The 14,448-nt window shown below is 49.8% G+C and overlaps 1 protein-coding gene across 6 annotated transcripts in view; it reads left to right on the top strand.

The window, feature by feature from the left end:
• The window catches only part of CBS (cystathionine beta-synthase), a 69,726-nt gene that overhangs the window by 42,880 nt on the left and 12,398 nt on the right, over nucleotides 1-14,448 (top strand). For 3 of the 6 annotated variants that reach the window (XM_082247279.1, XM_082247282.1, XM_082247278.1), the window contains 6 exons: nucleotides 81-186; nucleotides 1,582-1,659; nucleotides 1,835-1,969; nucleotides 4,374-4,482; nucleotides 11,717-11,801; nucleotides 12,561-12,855. In XM_082247279.1, coding sequence (XP_082103405.1) covers nucleotides 81-186; nucleotides 1,582-1,659; nucleotides 1,835-1,969; nucleotides 4,374-4,482; nucleotides 11,717-11,801; nucleotides 12,561-12,721 — 674 coding nt within the window. In that variant the 3' untranslated portion in view covers nucleotides 12,722-12,855. Of the gene's footprint in view, nucleotides 1-80; nucleotides 187-1,581; nucleotides 1,660-1,834; nucleotides 1,970-4,373; nucleotides 4,483-11,716; nucleotides 11,802-12,560; nucleotides 12,856-14,448 lie in introns of those variants that run through there. The other 3 variants (XM_082247283.1, XM_082247280.1, XM_082247281.1) reach the window with 2 other exon arrangements.

The raw sequence follows: 14,448 nt of genomic DNA, 5'->3' as shown, positions 1-14,448 counted from the left end.
AAAATTTCGGTTTTCTCTGGGTCACTGTACTTTGCTTTATGTAATAATTCCAATGTTGTGTGTATGAATTACCTCTGCAGGGGGCAGTTCTGGCAGCGCTATGAGTGCAGCACTGCAAGCAGCCCAGCAATTGGAGGAGGGGCAGAGGTGTGTCGTTATCCTGCCGGATTCTGTGCGCAATTACATGTAAGACTGAAATGTATTTCCTGGGAGTGGATTATATCTGACGTGTTACTACTAGTCACCATTCCTACATCTTCACCCCCTCTTCCCCTTCTCCCTTGAACTGTTATGTTGTGTATCCCATATCGGGGTACATGCATGGGATACGGCCTATTAGGGATTGTGATGTGTGTAGCATGTGGGATCCGGTCTATTGGGGATTATGATGTGTAAGGCGTATGGGATACGGCCTATTGGGGATTATGATGTGTGAGGCGTATGGGATACGGCCTATTGGGGATTATGATGTGTGAGGCGTATGGGATATGGCCTATTGGGGATTATGATGTGTGAGGCGTATGGGATATGGCCTATTGGGGATTATGATGTGTGAGGTGTATGGGATACGGCCTATTGGGGATTATGATGTGTGAGGCGTATGGGATATGGCCTATTGGGGATTATGATGCGTGAGGCGTATGGGATATGGCCTTTTAGGGATTATGATGCGCGTGGGATACGGACTATTGGGATTATGATGTGTGTGGCATGTGGGATCCAGTCTATTGGGAATTATGTGTGTAGCATATGGGATACGGCCTATTGGGGATTATGTGGTGTGGAATACGGCCTATTAGGGATTATGATGTGTGTGGCGTATGGGATACAGTCTATTGGGGATTATGATGTATGGGATACGTCCTGTTAGGGATTATGATGTGTGTGGCGTTCGGGATACGGCCTATTAGGGATTATGATGTGTGTGGTGTATGGGATACGGCCTATTAGGGATTATGATGTGTGTGGCATACGGGATACGGCCTATTGGGGATTATGAGGTGTGGGATACGGCCTATTAGGGATTATGATGTGTGGCGTATGGGATACGGTCTATTGGGGATTATGATGTGTGTGGCGTACGGCCTATTGGGGATTATGATGTGTGGTGTGGGACACGGCCTATTGGGGATTATGAGGTGTATGATGTATGGGATATGGCCTATTAGGGATTATGATGTATGTGGCATATGGGATACGGCCTATTGGGGATTATGTGTGTGGTGTGGGACACGGCCTATTGGGGATTATGATGTGTGAGACGTATGGGATACGGCCTATTGGGGATTATGATGTATGAGACATATGGGATACGGCCTATTGGGGATTATGATGTGTGAGACGTATGGGATACGGCCTATTGGGGATTATGATGTGTGAGACGTATGGGATACGGCCTATTGGGGATTATGATGTGTGAGACGTATGGGATACGGCCTATTGGGGATTATGATGTGTGAGACGTATGGGATACGGCCTATTGGGATTATGATGTATGGGATTTGGCCTGTTGGCTACAGGTTTTATACTGTACCATGACTTTGTCTGCTGTGCCCCATGACATGTCCTCTCCCGGGACAGGACGAAGTTCCTGAGTGATAAATGGATGACCCAGAAGCAGTTCCTGAAGGTGGAGGATCTGGAGGGGAGTAAGCCCTGGTAAGTGGTCAGCTGATCCTGTCTGAGTTTTTTTTTTTTTTTTCTCCTCCTCCTCCTCCTCCTCCTCCTCCTCCTCCTCCTCCTCCTCCTCCTCCTCCTCCTCCTCCTCCTCCTCCTCCTCCTCCTCCTCCTCCTCCTCCTCCTCCTCATGTATCTTCTTCTTTATCTGCGGCAGGTGGTGGAATGTCAAGGTCTCGGCTTTGTCTCTTTCTGCCCCACTGACCGTCCTTCCAACAGTCAACTGCAATCAGACCATCCAGCTCCTCCGAGAGAAAGGCTTTGACCAAGTTCCCATCGTGTCCGAATCCGGGTGAGTCTTCATCTGGGGGAGGACCTCCGGGAGCTCTCCTCCAATCATCACGCTCTCTGTGTTTGAGATTTCCATCCAGTTAATCCAACAACTATAATGTTAGGTCGGAAGTGTATTGGTGGAGTGGCAAGGATACCGAGTGCTGGTATCCTAGGAAACGGGCGTGACCGGAAATGTGATCTCTAAAATAATGAGGTTTATTATAGAACAAAGCCAGCAAAAATCAACAATATAACAAACATAAACCAAGAACCTAAACCAGCAAAGCTTAATAGCTGAGAGGAATCGCACAGAATACACTAAACCAGGGGTAATTAATTAAAATTCTAGGAGGTCCGGTCGCTAAAATTTTATTTGGGCTGAGGTCCGAATCTGAAGTCTGTGCTATGACTCAGAAAGATGGGCAAAACAAAACGTGTCCATCAGCGTTGCTCTTAAAATAAAATATGCCCATCAGGGTGACCCTTAACATAAAATAAGGGGAACGCTGATGGGCACAGTTTATGTTAGGGGGCACTCTGATGGGCAGAGTTTGTTAGGGGGCACTCTGATGGGCAGAGTTTGTTAGGGGGCACTCTGATGGGCAGAGTTTGTTAGGGGGCACACTGATGGGCAGAGTTTGTTAGGGGGCACTCTGATGGGCACATTTTATGTTAGGGGGCACTCTGATGGGCACATTTTATGTTAGGGGGCACTCTGATGGGCAAACCAAAACGTGTCCATCAGCGTTGCTCTTAACATAAAATATACCCATCAGCGTGACCCTTAACTTAAAATAAGGCGGACGCTGATGGGCACATTTTATGTTAGGGGGCACTCTAATGGGCATTTTTTATTTTATGGGGCACTCTAATGGGCACAAATGTGCCCATCTGTGTGCCGCTTAACAAAATATGCCCATAAGTCTGCATTTTAGAAAAATAAGCAACCCCCTAAAACAAATGTTCCCCACATAACATTGGGAGCGGAAAATGCCAGAGCCAGGAGCCGCGAACATCAGGGGGGCGGGGCGTGCATGTGATCTCACGCCCCAGCTCGCGGCTAGGCTGAGTGTGAGAGTCAGGAGCCGCAGTTAGCAGCAGGGGGGCGGGGCGTGCACGTGACGTCACGCCCCAACTCGCGGCCGATGACACCTCTGACAGAACACCGGCTGGGAGGAAGCCGAAGAAGAAGCAGGGGCGGGGCGCACACGGGATGTTGCTGGGACACCCGCGGTCCCAGCAAACCAATGACTTTTTACAGTGGCGGCCTGACGGGTCCGGGCGGAAGCATCGTGCAGGCAGCTCCTGGACAGCGGGCCGCCATTTAATGACGGCTGCACTAAACCAACTAACCAAGTTAACTACCGATGGCAGGGTAAGACTAAGTAGTCAGTATCTGAGCCAGGGTCATACAGTACATGGAAGATCAGGCAGGTGAGTGAGGGATCAGGAGCAGGAGGCAGGTGGGTGAGGGATCAGGAGCAGGAGGCAGGTGGGTGAGGGATCAGGAGCAGGAGGCAGGTGGGTGAGGGATCAGGAGGCAGGTGGGTGAGGGATCAGGAGGCAGGTGGGTGAGGGATCAGGAGGCAGGTGGGTGAGGGATCAGGAGGCAGGTGGGTGAGGGATCAGGAGCAGGAGGCAGGTGGGTGAGGGATCAGGAGGCAGGTGGGTGAGGGATCAGGAGGCAGGTGGGTGAGGTATCAGGAGGCAGGTGGGTGAGGGATCAGGAGGCAGGTGGGTGAGGGATCAGGAGGCAGGTGGGTGAGGGATCGGGATCAGGAGGCAGGTGGGTGAGGGATCGGGATCAGGAGGCAGGTGGGTGAGGGATCGGGATCAGGAGGCAGGTGGGTGAGGGTTCGGGATCAAGAGGCAGGTGGGTGAGGGAGCAGGAGGCAGGTGGGTGAGGGAGCAGGAGGCAGGTGGGTGAGGGAGCAGGAGGCAGGTGGGTGAGGGAGCAGGAGCAAGAAGCAGGTGGTTGAGGGATCAGGAGCAGGAGGCAGGTGGGTGAAGGAGCAGAAGGTAGGTGGGTGAGGGAGCAGGATGCAGGTGCACAGAACGCAGGTCAGAGGCACATGGGCAAAACACCAAGGCCAGGGTAAGTAGCACAGGAAAGACTAAATACTCTTTCAGCAATAAGGATCAGGTGATGACTGATTTACTATGAGCTTCTGGCTGCTGAGACACCCGCTGGTGGACACCAGAACTACAGACTATAGGTATTGGAGCCACAGTGTCACCAGGAGGTGAACCAATACCTGACATTGAGCCTCTAACTTGGTCTGCATATTCTGCTCACTGCTGGTCTCCATTATACTATTCATGGTTTTGTAATCGCACTCCTGATCTGCACCATATACCATAGCAATGTTTGTCTCTGTTTTTGTGTCCCTCCCCCTTCCTGACTGGTAGCTGTATTTCCTCAGGCTGGTCCTCGGGATGGTGACGCTGGGAAACATGTTGTCCTCTGTGCTGGCTGGAAAGGTGAAACCATCCGATCCGGTCACCAAAGTCATCTACAAACAGTTCACACAGGTAAGGCGGAGAGAGATTTATGATCCGACGCATACACAAAGACCTGCCTTTATCCCTAAATATACAAACACAGAGCAATGGTCATGGGAGAAAGAAGTACGAAGGTGGAGGAGTTTAACCTGATGTACAGTCAGGTCCATAAATATTGGGACATGGACACAATTCTAATCTTTTTGGCTCTATACACCACCACAATGGATGTGAAATGAAACAAACAAGATGTGCTTTACCTGCAGACTTTCAGCTTTAATTTGAGGGAATTTACATCCAAATCAGGTGACCGGTGTAGGAATTACAACAGTTTGTATTTGTGCCTCCCACTTTTTAAGGGAACAAAAGTAATGGGACAATTGGCTGCTCAGCTGTTCCATGGCCAGGTGTGTGTTATTCCCTCATTATCCCATTTACAAGGAGCAGATAAAAGGTCCAGAGTTCATTTCAAGTGTGCTATTTGCATTTGGAATCTGTTGCTGTCAACTCTCAATATGAGATCCAAAGAGCTGTCACTATCAGTGAAGCAAGCCATCATTAGGCTGAAGAAAACAAATCAAACCAATCAGAGAGATAGCAAAAACATTAGGTGTGGCCAAATCAACTGTTTGGAACATCCTTAAAAAAAAAGAGTGCACCGGTGAGCTCAGCAACACCAAAATACCCGGAAGACCACGGAAAACAACTGTGGTGGATGACCGAAGAATTCTTTCCCTGGTGAAGAAAACACCCTTCACAACAGTTGGCCAGATCAGGAACGCTCTCCAGGAGGTAGGTGTATGTGTGTCAGATCAAGAACGCAGTCCAGGAGGTAGGTGTATGTGTGTCAGATCAGGAACACTCTCCAGGAGGTAGGTGTATGTGTGTCAGATCAAGAACGCAGTCCAGGAGGTAGGTGTATGTGTGTCAGATCAAGAACACTCTCCAGGAGGTAGGTGTATGTGTGTCAGATCAAGAACACTCTCCAGGAGGTAGGTGTATGTGTGTCAGATGAAGATCACTCTCCAGGAGGTAGGTGTATGTGTGTCAGATCAGGAACACTCTCCAGGAGGTAGGTGTATGTGTGTCAGATCAAGATCACTCTCCAGGAGGTAGGTGTATGTGTGTCAGATCAAGAACGCAGTCCAGGAGGTAGGTGTATGTGTGTCAGATCAGGAACACTCTCCAGGAGGTAGGTGTATGTGTGTCAGATCAAGATCACTCTCCAGGAGGTAGGTGTATGTGTGTCAGATCAAGAACGCAGTCCAGGAGGTAGGTGTATGTGTGTCGGATGAAGAGCACTCTCCAGGAGGTAGGTGTATGTGTGTCAGATCAGGAACGCTCTCCAGGAGGTAGGTGTATGTGTGTCAGATCAGGAACACTCTCCAGGAGGTAGGTGTATGTGTGTCAGATCAGGAACACTCTCCAGGAGGTAGGTGTATGTGTGTCAGATCAAGATCACTCTCCAGGAGGTAGGTGTATGTGTGTCAGATCAGGAACACTCTCCAGGAGGTAGGTGTATGTGTGTCAGATCAAGAACACTCTCCAGGAGGTAGGTGTATGTGTGTCAGATCAGGAACACTCTCCAGGAGGTAGGTGTATGTGTGTCAGATCAAGATCACTCTCCAGGAGGTAGGTGTATGTGTGTCAGATCAGGAACGCTCTCCAGGAGGTAGGTGTATGTGTGTCAGATCAGGAACGCTCTCCAGGAGGTAGGTGTATGTGTGTCAGATCAAGATCACTCTCCAGGAGGTAGGTGTATGTGTGTCAGATCAGGAACACTCTCCAGGAGGTAGGTGTATGTGTGTCAGATCAAGAACACTCTCCAGGAGGTAGGTGTATGTGTGTCAGATCAGGAACACTCTCCAGGAGGTAGGTGTATGTGTGTCAGATCAAGATCACTCTCCAGGAGGTAGGTGTATGTGTGTCAGATCAGGAACGCTCTCCAGGAGGTAGGTGTATGTGTGTCAGATCAGGAACACTCTCCAGGAGGTAGGTGTATGTGTGTCAGATCAAGATCACTCTCCAGGAGGTAGGTGTATGTGTGACAGATCAGGAACGCTCTCCAGGAGGTAGGTGTATGTGTGTCAGATCAGGAACACTCTCCAGGAGGTAGGTGTATGTGTGTCAGATCAGGAACACTCTCCAGGAGGTAGGTGTATGTGTGTCAGATCAAGATCACTCTCCAGGAGGTAGGTGTATGTGTGTCAGATCAGGAACGCTCTCCAGGAGGTAGGTGTATGTGTGTCAGATCAGGAACACTCTCCAGGAGGTAGGTGTATGTGTGTCAGATCAAGATCACTCTCCAGGAGGTAGGTGTATGTGTGACAGATCAGGAACGCTCTCCAGGAGGTAGGTGTATGTGTGTCAGATCAGGAACACTCTCCAGGAGGTAGGTGTATGTGTGTCAGATGAAGAACACTCTCCAGGAGGTAGGTGTATGTGTGTCAGATCAGGAACACTCTCCAGGAGGTAGGTGTATGTGTGTCAGATCAGGAACACTCTCCAGGAGGTAGGTGTATGTGTGCCAAAGTCAAAAATCAAGAGAAGAATTCACCAGAGTGAATACAGAGGGTTCACCACAAGATGTAAACCATTGGTGAGCCTCAAAAACAGGAAGGCCAGATTAGAGTTTTCCAAACAACATCTAAAAAAGCCTTCACAGTTCTGGAACATCCTATGGACAGATGAGACCAAGATCAACTTGTACCAGAGTGATGGGAAGAGAAGAGTATGGAGAAGGAAAGGAACTGCTCATGATCCAAAGCATACCACCTCATCAGTGAAGCATGGTGGTGGTAGTGTCATGGCGTGGGCATGTATGGCTGCCAATGGAACTGGTTCTCTTGTATTTATTGATGATGTGACTGCTGACAGAAGCAGCAGGATGAATTCTGAAGTGTTTCGGGGAATATTATCGGCTCATATTCAGCCAAATGCTTCAGAATTCATTGGACGGCGCTTCACAGTGCAGATGGACAATGACCCGAAGCATACTGCGAAAGCAACCAAAGAGTTTTCTAAGAGAAAGAAGTGGAATGTTATGCAATGTCAATCACCTGACCTGAATCCGATTGAGCATGCATTTCACTTACTGAAGACAAAACTGAAGGGAAAATGCCCCAAGAACAAGCAGGAACTGAAGACAGTTGCAGTAGAGGCCTGGCAGAGCATCACCAGGGATGAAACCCAGCGTCTGGTGATGTCTATGCGTTCCAGACTTCAGCCTGTAATTGACTGCAAAGGATTTGCAACCAAGTATTAAAAAGTGAAAGTTTGATTTATGATTGTTAATCTGTCCCATTACTTTTGGTCCCTTAAAAAGTGGGAGGCACATATACAAACTGTTGTAATTCCTACACCGGTCACCTGATTTGGATGTAAATCCCCTTTAAATTAAAGCTGAAAGTCTGCAGTTAAAGCACATCTTGTTTGTTTCATTTCAAATCCATTGTGATGGTGTATAGAGCCAAAAAGATTAGAATTGTGTCCATGTCCCAATATTTATGGACCTGACTATCTACTCTGTATATTGGGCAGCTCACACCAGTCCTTGTGTTCCTCGTTCATTGTATGTCTTCTGGATTTGTGTCTTTGGAGCAGCCATTGCATGTTACACCTCCAAACATTCCATTTACAAAAGTCATACAATACTTACCAGGGGGATGGGAAGGCCAGTTCTGCGCTCTTCTCAGAAATGCCCACACCTTGTTTACCATTGGGAAGGGAGTTTGTCCCTTCTCCATTGAGGGAGTGTAGGCTGTTGGGGGTCCCTCTCAGTGTGGTCTCCGCTTTTTTCGGGTCCCTTTCCTGTGGTTTCAGGTTTGGGTTCTCAGCAGGCGTGTGGACCTGTCTCTGCAGAGTAGGTGGGCCTTCTGTAATCCTTCAGCCAGCTAGGGCTGTTTTTCTGAACAGATATTTTCCTCTACATCTGGGAATCAAACGCCAAGTTTTATGCTTCATCAGACACCACCTCGGTGTTGCCGTACCTTCATTTCCAGGAAGAAGTGGATCTGACATAATCATGACATAGAATGTTGCTTGACTCCTGCATTGGATGATGCACTTGAACTCTCAATCAAAAAGACATTGTCTCTCCTCAACCAGCAGTGTCTGCATCCAAGGGAAGGCTTGCACAGTTCCTGGGCAGCAGGTGGAGTCCATCTCTGGAGGGTCCTGTCCCCCCCCCCCCCGGATTGTCAGCAGGTACAAGTACTTTTTGCTGTGGACAGAGTACATCTGAAGGACTTGTGGGGCCTCTTCCCTTGAAAATTGGTTCTCTTTCTTCGGCTGATCAGCAGCCCCTGGGGAATGTCCTTCAGATACCTTCCCTTGCCCTGTCTTTAGTCATGTACATGTTTTCATCGTTTCGGCTAATCTTCTCGTTCCTTGCCCAATGGCTGTGTTGGTGCTTCTCTTGACCTGGTGGCATCAGGAGCTTCCTCAACTCCTAAACTGTGGTCAGGGGTAGGCAGGCTCTGCAGCATTCTGCTGAAGGTCCTAGTGTGGTCCTCATCCTGCCAGTCTGGATCTGAGACTTAGCCCAAACTTTGTTCTGCCTACCGTTGTGGTGATGTCTTCCTTCCATCCTCCTTCCTCTGTCATGTTGACTCTGTGAGATCAAGCCCCTAAATTCTTCAGTGGTTTCAGGGTAGTCTCTTTACTCTCTTTTGGACTACTTCCACTATACATCCTTTGCTGTACCTTGTCTAGTGAGATTGGTTGCTGGCTAGGCACCCTCCTTTAGTAATGGAGTTCCATCCCGGGGTCAATGACATTTTCAATTACATTTTCTATGTAGACTGGTTGGTATTTCTTGCCTGGACCTGTTTTTTGCACTCTGTTACCCTTGGGACCTGTTCCTTCTGGGGGTCATCTCCCTTTTTATTTTTGACCACATCCCTTTATGGGTCCTACTTCCCTGTTTGGGAGTTTATTGTTCCCCTTGTTTTCAGGGGGTTCTGGTTGATCAGCTTCTTGCTGGCTCAGGTTCGGTATTCCCTTCCATGTGGGCTCAATCTTTTCTTTTGGGATGACCTCCATCCTGGTCTGGAGCATCAGGTTGATGCACTTTGCTCTTCTCTTGAATGTGTTGGCAGGTTCCCCTATTTAATTGGGGGCTCCATCCATTCAGATTCAGGCATTGGTTCTTCAGGTGGCCCCCAAGCTGCAGGCGGCCCCCAGCCCTCCTAGTGGGGGCTTGTTAATTGTTGGTTGGCGTGTTGCCTTACCCCTCAGTTGCACTGCTTTTGAACATCCAAACTGTATCTGAATTCCTCCCTCAAGGGGCAAAGGAAAATGGGAGTCCATAGAATGACGACTCAGGTGCCGCTGGGTTTCTGATCACTCTCTTCGCGCTTTACCACAAAACTGAGGCATGCTGGATGGAAGAGGAGCTTTACAACGGCTCACCACAAATTTTCTGCCACCATCCAATCCATCTGTAGGTAGCAGTATGAGTTTTCAGGGATCACCTAAAGGTGGCCAGAAGAGGAGATAGACAGATTGTGGCTGAGAGTTTAGGAGGATGGGAGAAGCTCTGGACCGATTAGGGTAGGGAGTTCCAGAGGATGGGAGGGGCTTTGGAGAAGTTCTGGAGGTGACCGTGAGAGGAGGAGTTAAGGGCAAGGCTGGAGAGCAGGAGGTCTTGGGAGGAGTGGAGGGTTTGGGTTTGATTGGTGAATTCACTCAATGTGAGGGGTTGTCCCCTTTGGAAGATTTCCATGTATCTTTTGTTCTGGGCAGAAATTTAAAATGTTTTTCCCATCATTTTCTTTTGTCACCACAACAAATCGAGGGGAGAATCTCTCCAATGGAGCCACAGCAATAAACACCAGATAAAGGGGTCTAATTTTTTTCCGCACACCATCCAAAATTAAAAAAAAAAGTTTTGCCCAAAAAAATACATTAAATCTAACCTGTCACTTTGTGGCGGCATTAAAGCAGCTGCGGAGAAATGCAGGAAATGATTCTACCAACTTCAGTCTGCAACACAAAGCAAACATCCGTAAAAAGGATCAGGGGATCCTGCAACAGCCTGGCCCCCACGGAGCCCCCGAACTTGTAATCAGATGGGCCAGTCTCCTCTGGGGAGCCCCAACCTCACCATCATATGGCCTGTCCCCCAGGGAGCCTCCAAACTTGCAATCAGATGGCCCAGTCCCCCTGCGTGGAGCCCAAACCTCGCAATCAAATGGCCTGGCCCTCGCAGAGCGTTCATCTTGCCATATGATCCAGCCCACACAGAGCCCTCATCTTGCAATTAGTTGGCCTGGCCCCTGCAGAGCCCTCGTCTCACCTTCAGATGGCCCGGCTTCTGTGGAGCCCTGTTCTCTGCCGTCATATAGTCTAGCCCCTGCAGAGATCTGATTTCTATCATATAACCTGGCCCTTGCAGAGTCTTCACCTTGTCATCATTTTACCTTGCCCCCACAGGGCCCTGATCTCTACCGTAATATGTCCCAGCCCCTGGGGAGCCCTGATCTCTGGCATCATTATGGCCCAGCCCCTGGGGAGCCCTGGTCTCTGGCATCATTATGGCCCAGCCCCTGGGGAGCCCTGGTCTCTGGCATTATATGGCCCGGCCCCTATGGTGCCCTGCTCCATGCCATCGTATGGCCCAGCCCCTGTGGAGCCCTGGTCTCTGGCATCATATGGCCCAGCCCTGACCTCTGCCATCATATGGCCCAGCCCCTGTGAAGCCTTCATGTTGCCATCATATGGGCCAGCCCCCGTGGAGCCCTGATCTCTGCCATCATATGGCCCAGCCCCTGTGGAGCCCTGATCTCTGCCATCATATGGCCCAGCCCCTGTGGAGCCTTTATGTTGCCATCAAATGGCCGAGTCCCCTGTTATCACTATCATGGGACCAGTCTAGATTTTTGCATGGAAATGTACGTGTAAATTTTATGTTTTACAAATAAACATTTAGCACCTGACGTGGGGCTCCCAGAGCACTATGGGTAATCTGAGGCAGCACAGTTGAAGCCGCCTGCCTGATGTTTATGGGGAAGAATACAGAATGTTTTTTGTTGGCCTTTTTAATTTAGTCCACGAAACACAAAGGGAGGGGCAATATACAGATTTTCCTGTGGGGGAGGGGCAGTATACTGATTTCCCTAAAGGGGGAGGGGCAGTATACTGACTTTTCTGTGGGCGGTGCCACTCTCATGCATGGTAATATATTATTATGCTGTTGGGTCAGTCTTGTAAAACATAAAATTCTAGAGAAGGTTTGGGATGACCGCAATGATTTCTCTTTCAGGTCCATCTTGATGACAATCTGGGGAAACTCTCCCGAATCCTGGAGACCGATCACTTTGGATTGGTGGTCCACGAGCAAATCCAGTGTAAGTATTCGTCTTCTGTCTGATCTACACAGCCTCCTCCAACATCCCAGATTTTCTCTCCTGGAGCTCCCGAACTCTGGCCTCTTCCTCTCTCCCCCCCCCCCTCTGACTCTGGCCCCTTCCTCCCTCTGACTCTGGCCCCTTCCTCCCTCCCCCTCTGACTCGGGCCCCTTCCTCCCCCCCCCCCCTCTGACTCTGGTTCCCGCTTTAGTCTTCGACCTTCCCTCCCCGACTTTGACCTCTCTCTTGTCTCTCCTTTCTGCCCTCTCTGGCCTCCTCTCCCCTGTGTCTGCTCTGCGTCTGCGTCTCCGCTGTGTCTTCACCGCGTCTGCGTCTCCGCCGTGTATGCTCTGCGTTTGCACCACCTCTCCACTGCGTCTGCGTCTCCACCGCCTACCATGTCGGTGTCTGCACTGCATCCATGAACCATGTCAGCATTGTGTGTCCCTGTCTGCACCACATCTCTGCACCACGTCCCCGTCTGCAGTGTCTGTATTGTGTGTCTCTGCATTGTGCCTGCACCATGTCTGTGTCTGAAACGCATAGTTATTGGGGTATAAAGGGAGGACACAAAAAGGATAGAGCTTACAATCCATAGGATAAGGGGAGGGGGTAGTTGCAGAAAGATACCAGTCTGCCTAAGGCCCGGCTCTGTTGAGGGTCTATCATACAGGAGGGCACCGCAGATGTTTTGGTGCTGTGACTCTCCTGTGGAAACTCTCGTGACTCCTCTATGATTCTCGTACGTCTGTCTCCCAGCAGATCACAATGACGGTTCGTCCAGCAAGAAGCAGATGGTTTTTGGAGTGGTGACCGCCATTGACCTTCTGAATTTTTTGACCAGAGAGCGGGAGCGGCGTGCGAGCGAGTCCAGCGACAAGGACCCCAGTGAAAGAGTCCGACATTTCAGCGCCTCGTGAGCCCTAGAGGTTGGCGCCGGTTCCATGTTCTGTAGGGGAGGGGAATGCTTGTAGGTCACTTTTAATTGGCTGTTACGTGATGAGAATAGGGATTATGTAGCAGTGGCATGTAACCAATAAAGAGAGTTTATTTATCCTCTTTATCCGTGTCTTCTTCATGGTGGTGACCTCACCAGCGTCTCCAAGGTGGTGACGCCACGCGTGCCGTCTCCAAGGTGGTGACGTCACGCGTGCCGTCTCCAAGGTGGTGACGCCACGCGTGCCGTCTCCAAGGTGATGGTGGTGACATTTGGAATGAGCTTCACATATTACAAGAGAATTTCCTGTTCTGTGTATTCGACTCTTCTACATTGGAATTATAGAACCACCCCGGCTCTCCCAAGGAACTTCTTCACCTCGCCAACAAGACTATATCCCGGCACCTACCCATGCTGCCATAGAGACCACAACTCCCTCACCTAAACAGATCCCCACAGAGATTATACTGCACCCCTTAGTCTGATCACATGACATCATCGGTCCATATAGGTGTGTATTGCAGGAAGGACTGCCACAGGCACACAGAAAATACAAAAATACTGGAGTTAAGTTATGTATTACACTGAAATCACTCAGCATCCCTGCTGGACAACTGTTAACGGAGAACATTGTTTTCAGTGGGACACCAGAGCCAGAAACATGTTGGGATGATGAGCAGTTTAGTGCAAGCAGTGTGCAGGAAACAGAGCCTGCCTACATGACAAAGAAGTATGGCTGCCTCCATGTTCCACATACACACTCCATCCTCTACATACACAATGTGATCAGATCATTGCAAAGATTCCAAATAATGGGGCTTTCTAGCCTCAAGTCCTGCTATTGACACAGATCTCACCATTCACCTGTACCATGTGCCTTCCTGTCCCTGGGTCCAGCTATGGGTACTTTCCTGGTGCCAGACAGACAGATCTCACTATTCACCCATACCATGTGCCTTCCTGTCCCTGGGTCCAGCTATGGGTACTTTCCTGGTTCCAGACAGACAGATCTCACTATTCACCTGTACCATGTGCCTTCCTGTCCCTGGGTCCAGCTATGGGTACTTTCCTGGTGCCAGACAGACAGATCTCACTATTCACCCATACCATGTGCCTTCCTGTCCCTGGGTCCAGCTATGGGTACTTTCCTGGTGCCAGACAGATCTCACTATTCACCTGTACCATGTGACTTGCTGTCCCTGGGTCCAGCTATGGGTACTTTCCTGGCGCCAGACAGACAGATCTCACTATTCACTCTTTACCATGTGACTTCCTGTCCCTGGGTCCAGCTATGGGTACTTTCCTGGTGCCAGTCAGACACATCTCACTATTCACCCATACCATGTGCCTTCCTGTCCCTGGGTCCAGCTATGGGTACTTTCCTGTTGCCAGACATACAGATCTCACCATTCACCTGTACAATGTGACTTCCTGTCCCTGGGTCCAGCTATGGGTACTTTCCTGGTGCCAGACAGACAGATCTCACCATTCACCTGTACCATGTGCCTTCCTGTCCCTGGGTCCAGCTATGGGTACTTTCCTGGTGCCAGACAGATCTCACTATTCACCTGTACCATGTGACTTGCTGTCCCTGGGTCCAGCTATGGGTACTTTCCTGGCGCCAGACAGACAGATCTCACTATTCACTCTTTACCATGTGACTTCCTGTCCCTGGGTCCAGCTATGGGTACTTTCCTGGTGCCAGTCAGA

Source organism: Pelophylax lessonae (assembly GCF_965119305.1).
Source record: "Pelophylax lessonae genome assembly, chromosome: 2".
NCBI classification, from domain to species: Eukaryota; Metazoa; Chordata; class Amphibia; order Anura; family Ranidae; genus Pelophylax; species Pelophylax lessonae.
This window is presented reverse-complemented; position numbering and strand designations above follow the sequence as displayed.